At 39.0% G+C, this 18904-nt stretch overlaps 1 protein-coding gene across 15 annotated transcripts in view; it reads right to left on the reverse strand.

Annotated features, from left to right (window-relative positions):
- Nucleotides 1-18904, reverse strand: part of LOC122274215 (exportin-4) — a 64055-nt gene that overhangs the window by 6450 nt on the left and 38701 nt on the right. For 5 of the 15 annotated variants that reach the window (XM_043083223.1, XM_043083222.1, XM_043083221.1 and 2 more), the window contains 12 exons: nt 18130-18234; nt 15239-15312; nt 14126-14201; nt 4663-4893; nt 3093-3164; nt 2007-2078; nt 1820-1884; nt 1619-1721; nt 1400-1531; nt 390-533; nt 174-281; nt 22-72 (listed from right to left, as the gene is read on the reverse strand). In XM_043083223.1, coding sequence (XP_042939157.1) covers nt 22-72; nt 174-281; nt 390-533; nt 1400-1531; nt 1619-1721; nt 1820-1884; nt 2007-2078; nt 3093-3164; nt 4663-4893; nt 14126-14201; nt 15239-15312; nt 18130-18234 — 1233 coding nt within the window. Of the gene's footprint in view, nt 1-21; nt 73-173; nt 282-389; nt 534-1399; nt 1548-1618; nt 1722-1819; nt 1885-2006; nt 2079-3092; nt 3165-4662; nt 4894-14125; nt 14202-14947; nt 15045-15238; nt 15313-15891; nt 17493-18129; nt 18235-18499; nt 18568-18904 lie in introns of those variants that run through there. The other 10 variants (XR_006228244.1, XR_006228246.1, XM_043083227.1 and 7 more) reach the window with 10 other exon arrangements.

Here is an 18904-nt window from a genome sequence, read left to right on the forward strand (position 1 = left end):
TTAACTGCTATATGATATTACCTGAGATATATCTGTGCCTTGTGTCTCAATAGAATCTGACGAAAAATCAATCTGAAATATCCATCGTTACCCAATATGCTTAATTTAAAACGTTCAAGTAATTGATACCATTTCCAAGATTAAAAAGTAAATTTCAAAAGTCAAACGTATACCAGATCTTTTGAACAAAGGCTTGAAAGGAGTTGAAGAAGAGCACGCAAATCCTTATACTTCTCGGTCTTTGCCTCACTTAGCAAGCTGCTTGAAAGGCTTAGTGATATCTGGAAAACAAGAATTCTGGTTCACTTAACCAACTTATTTTTTACCCCTCCTTGTAAGAGTCTATTAGTTTATCAATGACACAGCTCAACAGTGTATAAAAGATTTACCTTGCCAATATTGTGCGATGAGTACAGCTGAAGCAAACGCATGCAGAAGTCAACAACTACAGCAGTTTCACCAGCCTCTAGGAAAGCAATTTGTCCGTTTACCCAGGCAACAACAAATTTAAGTAGCAGATAAACAACTGCAGACTAAGCAAAAATTACAGATCAGTATAGATGAGTGGACCCCAACATGTCAGAAGCATACATATGAATAAGGATTACACTTCAACAGGCAAAATGCACTTGGTTCTTGTAAATTAATTTTGAGTACTTCAAATTTTAAACATGCAAAAGAGATTAAAAAATTTCTTTACAGAATTTCTTTTTATTACTAAAATCGCTTAAGAGAATTGATGGCAGTAAACTTCAATTTCTGCAAGGTAGATTGTAAAAATAGTTTACGGAGCCATGCTTGGTAAAAAAAGATTAAGAACATACAACAGCTAGAGATATATGAGGACCTGTATATTCATCACATATGTAAGTTTTATATGTACTACAATCTCATCATAAAAGGCATGTGGTGTAAACTGTGTTCTGTTGTTTTAAATTATTCAAGGAAATAGTTGTCTGAGAAAAGCCAAAACCATGCTAAGAAGCTGACCTATAATTAAGGAATACACGGATATGTAAAAATACAATTGAACACCGAACACCTGTATTCTGCTTTTGGTAGGTAGTTGTCTCGTTATTTTGCATTTATGGATTATGCCTCATTTGGTGAGGGATCATTAGCTGTAATGGTATTTGGTGAAACATAAAACGCTAGGACTTCTGACGGGGAGTATCCTTACTTGAACTGAAATCATTAGTTTTTAGATTGTTTTTTAATTGGAAGTGAGGGATAGGGGTTTTATTTTTCCTACTTTGTAAGTTTAGATCTTAGTTTTTTTCTTTCTGTGTACTGCTTCTGTATTTCCTGTGTAGTGGGGTTGTCACATTTATTTTTCTACAATCTTAAGAGAAGAGAAGGGGGGGGGGGGGGGGGGGAGAGGATAATATTTACACCTCACCTCATGTTTGTAAACTTCCAGAAGAACCAGAACTGGGTTCATAACTGATAAACCCAACTCATATATTGCCTTTTGTGTCCGAGGTTCTGAGGCACTTGCAGCTCCACGAAGCCGTTCCAACATGCAACTGACCTACAGGATGTCTGTGCTGTTATGAAAAAAAATTATTGCTCTCCAAAACAAAAGAGTAGAAGAATTTAGACGGTTTCCTGTCCTCACCATGAGTATTATATCTGGTTGTTGAGCAACAATTTTGAAGTCATCCTTGCCAGACAATTCTCCTAAACAAGTCACCATATGACCCACAAGATCCCTTATGCACCTTTATGATTAATTACATATAAATTAGGCTGTATATGGTCAAATCAAATCTGAAGCTGAAAAGGGCCTAAGAGGCAGAAAAACAAAAATGAGACTCACAGATTTGATGCATCTGAATTCATCAAGCCAGAAGCGGAGTGAACAAGTGTTTGTGCAAGTGACCTCTGAAATAGGCAAAACAAATTGTGCTTACACAATTTTTTTATAAGTAACAATTAACAAATTGTACTTACACATATTGGAGTAATGAAGTATCTCACTGGGTCAAAGCGCATGAAGTTCTTACCTGATGAGCCGTATTCAACAAGAGTAAACTTTTTTCATTAGCAAAAGCATGTGCTAGGTTGCGCCATGAGTCCTACAGAATATACCAAGAACTTGAGACAAACTGACTTATTACCTTTGTACAATCTAAAAAGTAGAATAAATATATCAATGTCATCAGTATCCATCATCTATTGCTTCTGATTGTGTAGCAAAATATCATGTCAAGTGGATGCTGAAGCACCAACTCGACTTCTGAAAGTTGACTTCAGAGAGTCACAGACTTCCACAGATATATTGGTTCCCAAGAACAAAAATTCATGTCTAAAATAATTTATATTGACAAGAAAAAAAAAGGAATAAAAACTCAAATAATATCCTACAAAAATCAAAGTTTTCAAGATCTTCGCTTAAAGATTATCAGCAAAACTTCTGAAAGTCGACTTTGGTGATAAAGATACTAAACAAGGGGAAAAGTTACAAGCAGACTTTTAGGGGACTGAACAAGGAGAAAAATGTTCTGAACGGCACCCAACTGTATCTCTCTAATCTTTTCTTACCATAGAATCCTGTTTCAACTGTATCATACAATGCTTTTTGATAAGAAAGTACCATAAAGAGCACTCTATAAGGTATTATCATGCCCATCATCCAAACAAAAAAAGACTTATCACGGCCCATGGCACACCCCAAGTTATGGCATGTTCTGCAGTATCAGACATAATTTTACAAATAAAAGCAGTGACTACTGTAAATATATGGGCTTCCTTTACAAGACAGACAAAGTTGAATGGTGCTGAAGTAATGTATATTAAAATCAGTAACATGAAGTTTTTTGTGCCACTTCAGGGTTTATTAGTTTTGGAAGGAAGTTTCAGACAGACAGCCAACTTAATGCAAAATCCTTTCTTTGCCGACATGTGGACCATATCAGTAAAAGTAAAATGGGGATGGATTATTCAATTAAGTAGCAGTTACAAACAAGGAAAAAAGAGAAGATGGCATACATTTAAATGCGGTAAGGGCACTAAAATGCAATGACAGGCTGTAAGTTTTAAATAAAAAGAAAGTTCTATCGCTCAGAAATACATGAAGTTGTGTGACTTACCAGTGAAAAAAGGTGAACACATATATGTTTATGCTGAACAAGTGCATGAAGTAGCCGGTAACAGGTGAGTGCCTGTCAACATAAAACAAAACATGACACCAACAATACTTTTTATGTGACAGGAAATTGAACACCCAAACTAAAATTTACTAGTTAAATGTTTTAATCATTTAAAAACCATGAAGCAGAATGGATCAATAAATTTTCAAAATTTCAGGATCAAGGAACCATTTATAACTGATAAGGAAAGTAACTCAAGGTTTAACTCCAGTTGCATCAGATAGATTCTAGAATTTAGTACGAGAACCATTTATAACTGATAAGGAAAGTAACTTAAGGTTATTTTAACTCCATAACTCCAGTTGCATCAGATATCTTCTAGAATTTAGGATGAGTAATACGCAAATGAAATTAGACAGTCATATTCATCAAGTACGCATAATTCAGTTACTGTATGCCGAAGGGCTTGGATATGAAATTTTATGTTGGACAGCACCACAACGATACTTGTCTATATTTACTTATGCAAAAGCTTAAACAAAGTAATGATTTTATAGTAGCTCTACAGTGTTGAATAAGTACAGTTTAATGGTTCAGAATGGGTTAGAAAAAGACTGTAAAAAGAAAGCAGAGATGCAGAATTTTAGACAAATAACCAGCCAATTATGTATGCCTTAAATTATCATTGCCCCACATCTTCCTTATGGAATGGGTCTGCTGCAACAAGCTTATTGTAGGGGCTGGGATAGCTAGGGCTATGGTTTTGGTGGTAAGAGGCTAGAAAAATATTAGGGAATAAAGGATTTCTCATTCTACAAGGAAATGTTAGGATGTAGTGATCAAACAAAGAGGAAAATTTATGGTTTGGAATATTGTTTCAGCTTTTTGTGATTGTTTGAGAGATGGATGGTTATACTTTCTAAATATAATATTTAGTGGAAGAATAACCAACAATTCATATCTTGTTATGGCAAAACTAGCATTCCCTGGCATCGGGTAAAGAGTTACATCATATACAAACCTTTAAAGCAAAGTTTTTCTGAAAATTTCTCACAAACAAATTATTCTATTAGTTCAATTCAAAGCATAAAACTACTATTAATCCTACCAAAACTTGGACTACTAATATGGTCTGGCCTCTGTGGGCTTTGACTACCGCCCAAACTAGATAACTAATACAACCAGCAAATAAAATATGAAGTCAAAATCAATGAAAAATAAGACCAAATGGACCAAAAGTACAATTCCCACAAATATAAAATCATAGAAATACTTTGGCTCTTAAATCAATAAAACCATCTTCCTGCTATCTGCATCCCAAGTTTTTTATTTTTTCTTTTTTCATTTTTTTAATTTTTACTGGGGGCATGCACCCAGTTGGTTTGAGCCCACAATTTCACCTGCCACCACATACTTGACAGAAGAGAGTGCACCATTTAGAGACCAAATTAAGTATTTTGCATGACTATAAAAACAAGAATGCACTTGGAGATTAAAAAATAAAATAAAATATCTAAAAAAAAGTGGGACATCAATGAATGCAAGGTGAAAAAACTTCTGTAAGTGCTACCTGCAAATTCTTCTCCCCAGGATATGACATCAGTGTTGTGATAGATATGCGAACTATAATGTCAAGCACAAGTCTGCCTTGAATACCTTCTCCAAAAAAATTAAGCAAACCTTTTCTCGTCTGCAGCAAACGCAGCTGATGATCTTGATCATGAGCTGAGTTACCCTCTTTAATTTCTTCAGGATGCATAAGATATGTATGGGACCATCTTGCAAGAAACCATACTACAGCCTAAAAAAATAATCCTCTCAATTAATTGCATGGAGCCCATACCATGGCCATAAAAAACTGGATCAAAAGAAATCAAAATGGAATATCGCACTCCAAGCACCCCATTAGTCTACTACGAGATTGATTTGTACGGAGTATAGCACATGATTGACACAATACATTGTTAATGCATTCAACTTTTCAAAACAATAGCACAATTTGATTACTAAGGTTATGCATGCTTTTATTTTTTTTAAGCGATAATAATTTCATTAAAAAATGCAAAAGGTGCATTCCAAGTACAACAAAAGCTGTACAAGAAAGTCATCAAGCTAGGAATTGGGAAAGATACAAGATGATCATGGAGAGTAAGCCCATTAAAGTTTATGAAAGCTGTCCAAAGAGGATTATTGGAAAAAGAAAGTCTCGAACTCCTCCATTGTCTGTTCCCGATTCTCAAAACTTCAATCATTTCTTTCCCTCCAAATGCACCATACGAGGGCATTTATGAATCATTTTCCACACTGCAAAGATTCATGGATGATTTCCTAAAGAGCCCATTTGAGAATACAACTATTCTAAGGTATTCTCAGATATTTTCAAATATTTCTTTTCCAAACATCACTCAAATACAAAATACTTTTCAATTTCAAATCTATGACTTTTTTATCTAATCATTACAACTTTCCCAAAATTCCAAACAAAACACAAAAAACAATACAACTTTTTTGAATTTCAAAACAAAAATAATATTCAAACAATTTTTTAACTTTTTAATATTCTTTTTCAACTTTTTCTCTCTCCTTTCCCAAAACCCAATAAAACATCTTAACTCAAATTATTTCACTACTATTCACAGATATTTTGAGATGGTCTTAGTATCCAAACAAGCCCTATGCCTCTTGATGGAGATGCAAGAAGGACCAACCACTTGCCACCTAAAAGTTGATCGAGTTGTTGGCAAATCCCTTGATTTTAGAGATGAGGCTTGTTGGCAAATTCCTTGATTTTGGAGGATGAGTCAAATCCCTTGATTGTAGGGGACAAGGCAAATCCCTTGATTTTAGGGGATGAGAAAAATCCCTTGATTTTAGGAATAAGGCGGATTGGAGAAAGTGACCGAATTGTTGCTTCTAAAAATTAGGGATTTTACCAATTTGTTAATTAGTAGATTTATTTCTTTAATTTTAGGGATTGTTTCCCTTAGATTTAAGAGTTTGAATTATTTTGGATTGAGATCTAGATTGAGGGAGAGCTAGCCGAACCCTAGCTTATTTATTTGGGTTTTGCATTGTATTTTCATTATGCTATTTTTCAATAAAAGTTTAAACACTTATTGCCAAGAATTGAGTGCTAGCCTGAGTTAGTCTTGATTGTCATACTCCAACCAATTCAGATCTTGGTGTTGCCCCTAGGTAACCCTTGATTCATCCATCCAACACAACCTTAAACACCTAAGCGCGAGCGAGGCTTCCATCATTGGTGCTTTCATTGAGAGGCACCATATAAGAAGGGCCAAGAGACACCATAGTTCTAAGGGTTCCGTTGGGTCTGGAAGAAGCCAACACCATGAGAGGGTGGAGGATTCGGATTCATGTAATAAAAATTCCTCAAGCTCCGATGAGAAACTAATCGAGAAAAGTGAAAGGGAAGAAGAAAACCGAGATGAGAGAAGAGGTGTTCGTAATGGAAAGCCAAGGGGGGAAGCCATCAAACCTAAGATTGACTTTTTCAAGTTCAATGGTGATGACCCAGGCACTTGGGTAAGTAGGGCCAAGTAATACTTCAAGCATAATCACATTGAGGGTCATACTAAGGTGTCCTGTGCCGCCTATTTCCTTGAGAGGGAGGCTAACCAATGGTTGCAATGGATGAGGAAGACCTATAGAACTCAAAGGAGGGAATTAAAATGGTGGAAATTGGTCAAGGAGCTCTTGGGGAGGTTCGGACCAACCGAATATATGGACTGCCATGAGACTCTCTCAAAGATCATGCAAACCAGATCTTTAAGGGATTATCAAAAGGAATTTGAATACTTGTCTACAAGGGTACACGGGTGGTTGGAAAAAGCCCTCATTGGGACTTTCGTGGAAGGCTTGAAGAGTGATCTGGCGGTGGAGGTAAAGCTTAAGAAGCCGAAAACCTTGATGCAAGCCTTAGAGGTTGCACAGATTAAGAAGGATCAACTCCAAGATTTGAGGAAGAATAGCCACTTTGAGGTAAGGAAACAACCCCCAATGATTTCCAAGTTTGGTGCAAACAAAACTTTTAGTAAAGACTTTTCACCGGGAGGCCCTAGTGGAGGTGCATCAAACAGAGTCAAACCACTACCCGTGGGCGTGAAGAGACTATCATGGGAAGAGATACAATGATGAAGAGAGAAGGGACTTTGTTTCAATTGCAATGAGAGGTTCACAATGGGCCACAAATGCAAGGTGAAGCAGATTTTTCTTATTGAGATGGAGCCAGAGGAGGAGAAAGATTTAGGGGAGGAAGGGCAAGGAGCAATTTCCGGATTGTAGGGGATTAGGCAAATCCCTTGATTGTAAGGGATGAAGCAAATCCCTTAATTTTAGGGATGAGGCGGATTGGAGGAAGTGACCAAGTTTTTGCTTTTAAAAATTAAGGATTTTACCAATTTATTAATTAGTAGATTTATTTCATTAATTCTAGGGATTGTTTCCCTTAAATTTAGGAGTTTGAATTATTTTGGATTGAGATCTAGATTGGGGAAGAGCTAGCCAAACCCTAACTCTATTTATTTCGGTTTTGCATTGTATTTTTATTATGTTATTTTTCAATAAAAGTTTAAACACTTGTTGCCGAGAATTGAGTGCTAGCCCGAGTTAGTCTTGATAACCAATTCGGATCTTGGTGTTGCCCCTAGGTAACCCTTAATTCATCCGTCCAACACGACCTTAAATACCTAAGCGTGAGTGAGGCTATCACCTCTCCATGAGTGAAAAAGGACTAATATGCTCATTGGCATGACCCAAGCCAAACCATCCACTTGCCAACATAGAAATTATGCTCCACAAACTCCCCACTCTTTGCACATGTTACCACTCAATCACACCAATATGTCTTTTCCTCAAGATTGTCCATGGTAAGAATCTTCCCTAAAGATCTTGGTACAGGAAAGAAACACAACTCTTGGAGGTAACCTTACTTTGCTCACCATATTCTCCTTCAAGGAAAGGGGTTGTTATTATGAGGATAAGTAATAACAAATAAGAACATTATACAAAAAACAGATATTGAACCTCCCTTTCTCGGGTGGGGCCCAAAGCAGCTTGTTGTCCGTCCCCCTCTTATTTTGAAACTAGTGGAGTACCAACAGAATAAAAAAATACAGTAAAGGCATCAACGTCTCAACCTTCAAATCACGAGCCACTTTGATAAAGCTATCATTCCACTGAGAAAGTACACTAGTTGTCTCCAAGGGTCATCAAAGCAACTTTAGCACCCATGTTGTACACCTTTGATCGAGCTTTTTGAGAGGCCTACTACCCTACCACCAACCACACCAGGAACTGGTCCTTTCACCACCACGACGAATTTAGTATGTTCAGAAAACTTCACACCTCGTTAGCTGATGTTTTTCCATAATCGCAGACCATAAGGTCCTTGGATCTCATTAGAATACCATAGAGTCCACAAACATCCATACTTAGCATTTACAACCATTCCCCACGGCCTCTCTCTCATTCTAGTAGTGCTAAAGCCACTTTACAAAAAGGATTCAAGAACACAAGTTCTAAACTCCTAACTCACCCTCAGGAGTCAGAGAATACTTTGGCAAAGCTTTTTTTTTTTTTTTTTTTTAGGTAATAAGTAAGCTTTATTAAAATAAAGATGGGCATAGCCCAGGTACATTGGAGGTATACATGAGCATACACCTATTTAAGAACTAGAAACAAAAACAAGAAAATCATGGAAGCTTAGGCCATTAAAATCTAATGCAATGGCCCACAGAAATAAAATCTTCCAGAAGAAACTTCGAAACTCTTCCGAGGAACGTTCATGATCCTCGAAAAGTCTCTCTTTTCTTTCACTCCAGATACACCAACAAATACAAATTGGAGCCATCCTCCACAAAGCTGCAATTTGCGGAGTCCCAGTGATTCCTCTCCAGCTTGCTATAAAGCTCCACCACCCGACCTGGCATTACCCATGCTATTCCCATTCTATTGAAGAAGTAGTTCCATATCTCAGTTGCGTACTTACAATGTAGGAGTATGTGGTCCACTGTCTCACCATTGTTTCTACACAAATAGCACCAGTCCACAATTGTGTGGCCACGTCTTCTAAGATTGTCAGTGGTCAAAATCTTCCCTAGTGCTGCTGTCCATACAAAGAATGCAACCTTGGTGGGTGCTTTACTTCTCCAAATATTCTTCCACGGAAACTTGGGCCTTTGTTGCATGGTATTGGCTTCGTAAAAGAAACGTACCAAGAATTTCCCCTTTCTATTAGGACTCCATACCATCACATCTTCAGTTATGGCAGCAATGGGCACACTATACCGTAGATTCATAAATTACATCAAGTCATTTACTTCCCAATCGTTTGCATCCCTGATAAGACTGATGTTCCACTCCTGTGTGTCCTGATTGATTACCCTCAAATCAGCCACCATAGCTACTTTTTCCCGTGCAATCGCAAAGATTGTGGGATAGGCATCTTTTAGAACCATATCCCCCACCCACATATCCATCCAAAATCTGATCCTACTACCATCCCCCAAACACAGTCGGGTATTACAATGGAAGGAACCCCACCCCTTCCTTATATACTTCCATAGCCCCACTCCATAAGTCTCACTTCCCTCTTTTGAACACCAACCCCCACATTCGCTGCCATACTTTATGTCAATCACTCCTTTCCATAACGCTTCCCTCTCAAAATTATACCACCACAACCATTTACCCAATAGTGCCACATTAAAAGCCCTTATATCCTGAACCCCCAACCCACCATCTCTCAACGGAGTACATATCTTATCCCATCCCACCGAATGAAACTTAAACTCGTCTCCTATCCCATCCCATACGAAATCTCGCTGAAGTTTCTCCAGTCTCTGTGCAATGCTAACAGGAAGTGGAAATAAAGATAGGTAGTATGTAGGGAGGTTAGATAGAGTACTTTTGATCAAAGTAATCCACCCCCTTTTGATAGGTATACCTTTTTCCACCCAGCTAGCCTAGATAAAATTCCCAATTCACATGGTCGTACGCCTTCTCCATATCAAGTTTGCACAAAATAACTGGGATTCCAGACCTGATTCTGCTGTCCAGACATTTATTTGCTATAAGAACCGAGTCTAGAATTTGCCTCCCCTTCACAACGGCGTTTTGAGATTTAGAAATGATCTTTTCCATGACCGTACTCATCCTATGGGCAAAAACCTTTGAGAACATCTTATACACACTGCCCCCAAGACTAATTGGTCTGAAATCAGGGACCTCCATTGCCCCATCCTTTTTAGGGAGTAGAGCAATAAAAGTTGCATTCAAGCTTTTTTCAAATTTGCCATACATAAAAAATTCATGGAAAACCAGCATTACTTCTTCTCTCACCACCTCCCAACAAAATTGAAAAAAAAGCCATAGTGAAACCATCTGGACCGGGTGCTTTATCTTTGTTCATTTTCTTAATTACTTGGTGTACCTCTTCCTCTTCAAACGGTCTCTCCAACCAAGCTCTACTAGTTTGATCTATGGCCTCAAAAGCTAAGTCATCTAAAGTTGGCCTCCATTCATGCGGTTCTGATAGCAAGTGTTGAAAATGACCAACCACATGTTCCTTTATTACCTCTTGGTCTGAAATATTTTCACCATTAATGTTCATGGACTCAACGGCATTGAATCTCCTATGTGCCTTAGCCACTCGGTGAAAACATTGTGTACACTTATCCCTCTCCCTTAGCCACAAAGCCCTTGACTTTTGCCTCCACGATATTTCCTCCATTAAAGTCAATCTTTCTAATTCAGCAATTACTTGAACTTTACGGTGATTCCCCTCCCCTACACCCTCCAAGGTTTGTAACTCTTGAAACAAATTCTTTTTCTGAGAGGTTACATCACCAAATACCTGTTCATTCCATATCTTCAAATCCTTCTTCAAGGCTTTCAGCTTTTCTGCCAATATCTTGCTCGGATTGCCATCAAAGGAATATGAACTCCACCATTGCCTAATCAAATCCACAAACCCCTCTACTTTTAGCCACATATTCTCAAACTTACAAGGCCTTCTACCCCCTTGTATACCACCACCGTCTAGCATTATGGGAAAATGATCCGAACATATCCTCGGGAATCTTTTCTGACTTAAGTTGGGGTATTGTGATTCCCATGAAGGGGAAAGTATAAATATGTCCAACCTTGACCACGCATGGTTGTTGGACCAAGTAAATTCCCCTCCCATTAGCTGTATATCCATAAGTCCCATCTTGGACATGAAATCTGAGAAATCCACCATGGCTTGATTTTGTCGACCCCCCCCCCCCCCCCCCAGCGATCTCTCACTAGAGAATCTTGTCACATTAAAATCCCCTCTAATACACCATGGAGCTTCCCACCATGAGAATAACCCCGCTAGCTCCTCCCAAAGCAACCGCCTTTCGCTATCGACATTAGGACCATATACCCCAGCAAAAGCCCACAGGAAACCATCATCTATATTTTTTAAGAGACACCCCACCGAGTGTTCTCCCACAAACTCTTCTGTAATCTCCACCACCCTCTTATCTCACATAACCAAGATCCCTCCGGAAGCCCCATTCGACGGTAAGAAGTTCCAACCTACATAAATACAAGTCGAAATGCTTCTAATAATTCTTCTATTAATCTGCTTCAACTTTGTTTCCTGTAGACAAATTATGTCCCCCTTCCACTATCTTAATAAAGCTCTTACACGGAGACGTTTATTAATCTCGTTAAGTCCCCTAACATTCCAGCTTATAATTTTGGGCTTCATTTATCAACTGATCCAACCCTCCCTTTGTTTCTTCTACAGCTTGCACTCCCCTCCTTGCTATCATAGTTAATGGATCAGGTCAGTCTCCTCAGCTCCCTCTCTCTTTTAGACCCAGCACCATGCTGACCTGCCTCTATGGCTATAATCAAGGCTTTGAACTATTCTTCATAACCCACACATGAAATTCCCAAACAACTCTGAAGATCCTCAATCTTTTTCAAAAGCCATTCAGATGATATACTAGGAGTTACTATACTGATAGGGGTTGGATCTGCATCAACATCTTCCTCCCCCTCTGTTGCGCTATCACACGATTCAAACAGCACCAGATTTCCCTCCCCCTCTAGCTTCTCTTGTTCTGTCGAAACCTCATTAGCCACCACAACTAAGGAATTCACATCGGCTTCCTCAGGTTCCTCTCCAAGCGTACACACTTCCCTCCATGATCTTAAATTAGCCTACACTAAGTCAGACAGCATTGAGATGTTCTGTGTCATCCCCCCCGAGAGTTCCCCTGGCGACACAATTCCCTCCCCTTGCTAGTCGATTACGCTCAGTGTCAATTCTTCCCCCTCTATGATTTCCCCTGCTTCCGTACTTAGACTTGCCCCTGATACATCGCAAGCCTCCATCGGCCCTTTTTGTGGCTGGCCTAACCCAAGATTCAGACACTTCTGCAACCTAGGATTCTCCATGGATTGACCGAGAAACTGCTCCCTCACCGTCTCCTCCTCCATAGGCAGCGCCACCCTCGGACCACCACCTGATGCCTCGCCTCCCCCCATCGCCCCTTTCTGTCCAGGACTCGGTCCAAGACTCGGGCCCAAAGGGTGCTTATCGGGCTCCTTCGAAAACTCCAGAACCGAATCTTGGATTCGGCCTCCTATTGCCATTCAGGTCTTGCGTGGGCTTTTGGACGGGCCCAACCCGTCGGGGACAAACTTCCCCTTTCCTTTCTGAAGCCCATGAGACAATTCCCCATCCCCCCTTTTTTCCAGTTCTTTACCTTTATCCAGAAACCCAACTTGCGTGGGCCTTCCCTCTACCTGGCCCAGACCCAACTTCCCCCCCTCCTCAACGCTGCGTTTCAATAAGGCCATAGACTCCTGCAAAAATCCCACTTGCTTCTCCATTTCAGCCAAAGCGTGAACCAAAGTTTCCATATTCAACCCCGACACCCCCCCGCCATCCCCTACACGACATTGACTCTTCACTAGAGAAGAAATCTCAACTGCTCCCTTTGCATTTTTTGGCGCTCGAGACATGGCTTCACTTTACGAAAGGGGATGGTGCCCCTACGACGCTGAAGGAAGCTGCAATGGGCGACTACCCCTGTTTTGCCCTCCCGAACCAGAGTATGTTTCTGATAGTTCCTGCAGCATCTCCTCAAGGTTCCTCCACCCCACCCCCTTCTTTCCTTCCGGTATCACTATCATACCACGACATTTCCCTTGGCCAAACTCCGATAAGGAGAAAAATCTCCCATAAGAGTTATGCTGTCTCTGCATCACTAGAACTTGAGACCCACTTCTAAGTGACTTGATAAACTCTGAGAGTCTCCCGTATGCTACACCTTCCTTTACCATGGCAGCCAACCACCCCAGGGATCCTTGGTCGAAGGATATATGGTTTACAGCATGACAACTGATCTCTATACATCTCCACCACCTCTCACTAACCTTCCCAAACTCAAAACATTTCTGGTCAATAATAATGTTCCCAATCCACCCCATTACAACACAGCTACTCCTAGATTAAACAAACAACTGGACTAAAACAATTACTTTGTGAAATCTTTGTTTGAACTTACTGGCAGGTGTTCAAGTTTTGATATGGGCTCAAGATTGAAGAATAAGACATGCATCAAATTACTTTGGCAAAGCTTACCAAGTGAAACATAAACTTTTCTCCTATCCCACCCCAAAGGAAGTCCCTCTATAGCCTTTCTAGGCAGTTAGCTAAACTCGCTAGAAGCGGAAATAAGGACATGAAATACTTAGGCAAATTAGCAAGAGTACTCTTGATCAAAGAAATCCTATCACCCTTAGGCAGATCCACCCTGTTCCAACCAGCTAGTCTCCAGTCAACCTTTTCAATAACCCCATCCGAAATATAGCCTTGAAAATGTATGCTTTTATTGCAAGCTATACTAGCGAAGTATGAGAACAGATCAGGACTTGATACACATATTCAGTGACATGCTAAAAGGGGTAAAGAGGAACATAGGATGGTAAAGGTAAGGTTAGGCAAAGAGGAAATGAAAATAATATGCTACCTCCATGAGTCGAGGACTGAAAACCAATGCTCTCAATTCAGCATCTAAACTTTTCTCAGCAAACCTTATAATTGAGCTGCATCAAATAACAGAGCAAATTGAGAAGCAATAAAATAAGCCCACATTCAGGAAAATAATAGAAGTGTAACTTTCAACTAATAATTGGTAAAAACAAATGGTGCACTTTAATTTGCTGGGGGCATGGTAAAGGCACTATGAAGCAGTACAACAGAGTTATGTGACAAATTTTTGCAATGAAAGCTTACTGTTTATCACATTACAACAAATATATCTCCGAAAAGTGTCGTGTACGTGCAATTGCCAAAATCTAAAATATAATCCACGTTGTCCATTGAACAATGCCACGCAATTTGCAAATCATGTCCCTTTCTGGTTTTGGGTGATTCCTTCGTTGTCCAATTACAGGCTAAAAAATGATCCCTACCTAACTGTGATCCAGAGGGAAGCCTTGGTTACTGCCCCACCCTTGTGCATTTGTTTTGCATGAAGTAACTACTCTCAAACTCAAACCCATAGGATTGGACTTGGCAGACCACAGCTTTACCATTACACCAGATAACCATATTTTATTAAGGACAAAGGTTATATATACACAATCCTTAGTATCTTTCGACATGAACAACAATTCTCTATAGGCCATCTGGTAATATATAATGCAACTTAATAACAAAATAATTCTTAGTTGCTTCTACATAACATAGTTAGAGCTATCCATCAAACATACATGCTTCCTCAAAAAACACATTGTTGAATAACAGCACTGCTAAACTTCAAAGTAACTTGTTCTACAAGAAATGCTACCTCCTTCAGGTATTGGAATGGTCCTACATATCATAAATCATGGCTTGAGACATCGGAAAGCTGATCCTTCTTTTATTGTTCTCTCCTGTTTGTTATCCTGAATACAGAAATGTTTTTATTTTTATTTTTATTTTTTTAGTTTTTATTAATTTTTTATTAGGCGTACCATGAATAACAAGTTGCAAGGCTACCAGTATCAGTTTGTGCAGGACTGACTTTGAATTTCACATCAATTCGTTATAAATGAGTCTTTGTAGTGATAGAGTTAGGGGGAAAAAAGTAAAAGCTTGCCTAGAAAGTACAATAACGGGATGCTTGTCTGCTTCAATGTTGTCTGCAAAGTAAGTTTGTATAGCATATGGAACCTGAATATCACACAGCATAACCAATAATTATAATGTGAACTCACATGATTGCCTGGTTTTAGAGACAAAAATGCCACAGGGCCCATTACAAAGACTCTAATTGAATCGTATCTATGGCATAAATATAATTTCTTTCAAGTTAATCGTATCGGTGGAAATAGGCACCCACATTTGCAACATACGAGCAACATGAAACATTGAACTAAAATATTAAGAAATAACAATGCTTAAATACAATTTCTTTCAGGTGAGTAGAAAGTTTGTTATAAGTGGGGCTGTAACATGCATTAGATATAAAGGTTCCACAAACAGTTGAGGATTAAAATTTTCTTTTATAGGTAACAATTGAGGATTAAAATCAACGACTCAAAAATCTTTATGTTGTGAAAATATAGGAGCTATTGCCAATTATTTATTATAACAACTACCTGCACATGGAGTAGCAAATATGTTTCAGCAGATTATGGCACAAAACATATTACTAATAAACAAGTATTTTATTTAATGCATGCAAATATTCTCAGTTGCCATTAAATCTTTTTTTACAGGTAAAATAAGTTTTATTTACCTTTTGATATGTAAATAAACAAGGGTAAAATAAAGTTTTATTAAAACAATTAGATAGGCATAACCCAAGTACACAGGACGTATACAACTAAGAACACCCTGTTACAAGTTAGGAGCTATAAAGTTACACAAAAAAGTCATGAAAGCTGGCTCCGTTGAACACACTGGCAGAAGTCCAAAGAAGTAAGGTATGAAAACAGAAAATTCTAAGCTCAGCCAGAGAGCGCTCTCTATCTTCAGAGCTCCAGCCATTCCTTTCAAGCCAAATACACCACATGAAATATAAAGGAATCATTCTCCATACATCACCAATTTGGGAATTGCCCTGAAGCCCTTTCCATAAGCAAACAAGTCCACCACCCTCCAAGGCATCACCAGTACAAGTTCGGTCCTGTTAAAGACCTCAGCCTATGACAGCCTTGCGGCCTCATAGTGAAGCAATAGATGATCCACATATTCACCACTCTTCTTACACATGTAGCGCCAATCGATGACAATGAGTCCACACTTTCTCAAGTTGTCCATAGTTAATATTTTTCCAAGAGATGCATTCCAACCAAAGAAAGCAATTTTGGGAGGCACCTCACTTCTCCAAATGCACTTCAAGGGAAATGGAATATACTTTTGAAATGGCAAAGCTTTATACAAAGATCACACAGAGAACTTCCTATATCCAAAGCATCCTGTCCTCAGTACTACTGATATTCAAGGCAGACAAGAAGCTAAAAAAGTTAGAAATAACTCCAATTTTCCAATCATGAGCGGCCCTAAGAAAGTAAACATTCCATTGTGAAGATCCACTAGAGCAGTCCAAAAGATCCAACACCAAAGCCTTATGATGAATAGCCATCCTGTAAAGGAAAGGAAACACGATCTTGAAGGCAGTATTACCACACCAAGTACTATGCCAAAATCTGACCCTAGATCCCTCTCCAATCGTAAAACTAATATGACGAGCAAAAACCTACCAAAACCAACACCATGCGTGCCCCTCACTTCATTATAATTACCCCCCCCCCCCCTTCACCCAGCAGGGGGCATGGGGGGAACTCCCATATACTGCCACGACCATTTCCCAAGATGTGCCCTATTAAAGATCCTCAGGTTTCAAACCCCCAACCCTCCACTTGAAATCGGGGAACTGACCTTGTTCTAACAAATCAAGTGGAACTTAGCCTCCTCTCCAACTCCTCCCCACAAGAAAGCTTGAAAAAATCTTCTCAATCCGATTAGCCACACCTTTAGGCAAGGGGCTGAAAATATGTGGGAAGATAAGAAAGAGTGCTCTTGATTAATGTGGTTCTTCCCCCTTTTGAAGAGGACATCATTTTCCATCCAGCCAACATTCGAGAATCTTCTCCACTACCCCATCCCAAATAGTCTTTGCCTTGAAAGCGGCCCCAAGAGGAAGACCCAGGTATTTCATAGGCAATGAGACTACCTTGCAACCCAAAATACTTGCCAAGCCTCTAATGTTATGTGCTTCACCCACCGGCACCATCTTGGACTTCACTAAATTCACTTTTAGGCTAGAGACAGCTTCAAAACAAAGCAAAATAGCCTTCATCAACTATATATATACCAGGTCCATATCACAAAAAGTAATGTATCATCTGCAAAAAGATGGAAACATTGATAAAACTATTGTTAGTACTTCCCATTGAGAAGCCTGAGAGAAAACCCCTGCCAACAAAAGCCTCCAACATCCGACTAAGTGTATCCATAATAATCACAAAGAGAAAATGGGACAATGAATACCCTTGTCTCAAAACACATGAGCTGTAGAAGAAACCAATAAGGGTGCCATTTATCAAAATAAAGAACCAGACAGTGGTTACACAATGCTTGATCCACTACACCACTTCTCCCCAAAACCACACCTTCCAAGCAAGCAAAATAGGAAATCCCAATTGACATGGTCATTTGCCTTATCCATGTCCAACTTGCATAAAATGCTTGGTACTCCAGTTTTGATTCTACTTTACAAACATTCATTTGCTATGAGCACCGTCTAAAATTTGTCTCCCTTAATGAAGGCATTTTAATGGTAAAGTCTCAATACAAAGTCCATTATCATTAAATATCATATGAATGACAAATAAAATAAAACATAAGAATTCCAAAGTTTCATCGATACATATGAACTGCCACCAAAAAATTGTGTGGATGACAAAGTTATCAGAAAATTGTATGTTGGCTTATTATGGGCAAAGAAAAGCTAAGAATATGACAGAATGACTAATCAGTTACCAAGGGCGTTTCTCCCTCCCCTTCATCAGCAACAACATGCCCAGCAATAAGTAAAAGCGAATAAACTTCCTCCAAAATTTCAGTTGGATAAATAACTCCCCTGCCCTACAGATATAGTCAATAACTTGAGCTATGAGCAAATGACATACGGATAAATACCTTTCATAAATCACAAATGTATGTAGAAGAATGTTCAATGCAATATATGACAGATCATTACAAAAGGAAAAGAAAACAAAACAATACAAAAGTCATCATACAGCAGCAGCAATGCAAAGCTGTGGCACTTAGATCACTCAATGGTGCACTTCAATCAATAGTGCATCAAACTGAAATAAAGTTCAACACATCACTATAGAGGGAACCCAACCTTGAGAGGAAAAAAAAAAAAGAAAAGAAAGAAGAGGACCAATGATATCTTTCCTCTGATTGCTAACCCTACAGTAAGGAGAAAAAAGTAGAAAATTTTTAATGATCAGGAACATAATAAAACCAAGATAAAATCTATGAATCAATTATATCTTTTGGCCTTAGATTTAATATATCAAGCATGTACCATCGCACACAGCCAGCTCAAAAATAAGAATACTAAAAGAGATCGACTAACTGCACTGAGATCACGTGACCAATACAAGAATGCTGGAAACAGATAGGTGAAGACACTTTCCCACCCCATTAAGAGCTTACATGCCACATTTCTTTCCCTTGGGTCCCCCACCCCCTCCCCCTCCACCTTGGGTTTTCTCTTTCTTTAATTCAAATGACTAACTTGCAT

Source organism: Carya illinoinensis, chromosome 8 (genome assembly GCF_018687715.1).
Source record: "Carya illinoinensis cultivar Pawnee chromosome 8, C.illinoinensisPawnee_v1, whole genome shotgun sequence".
In the NCBI taxonomy this organism is placed as follows: Eukaryota; Viridiplantae; Streptophyta; class Magnoliopsida; order Fagales; family Juglandaceae; genus Carya; species Carya illinoinensis.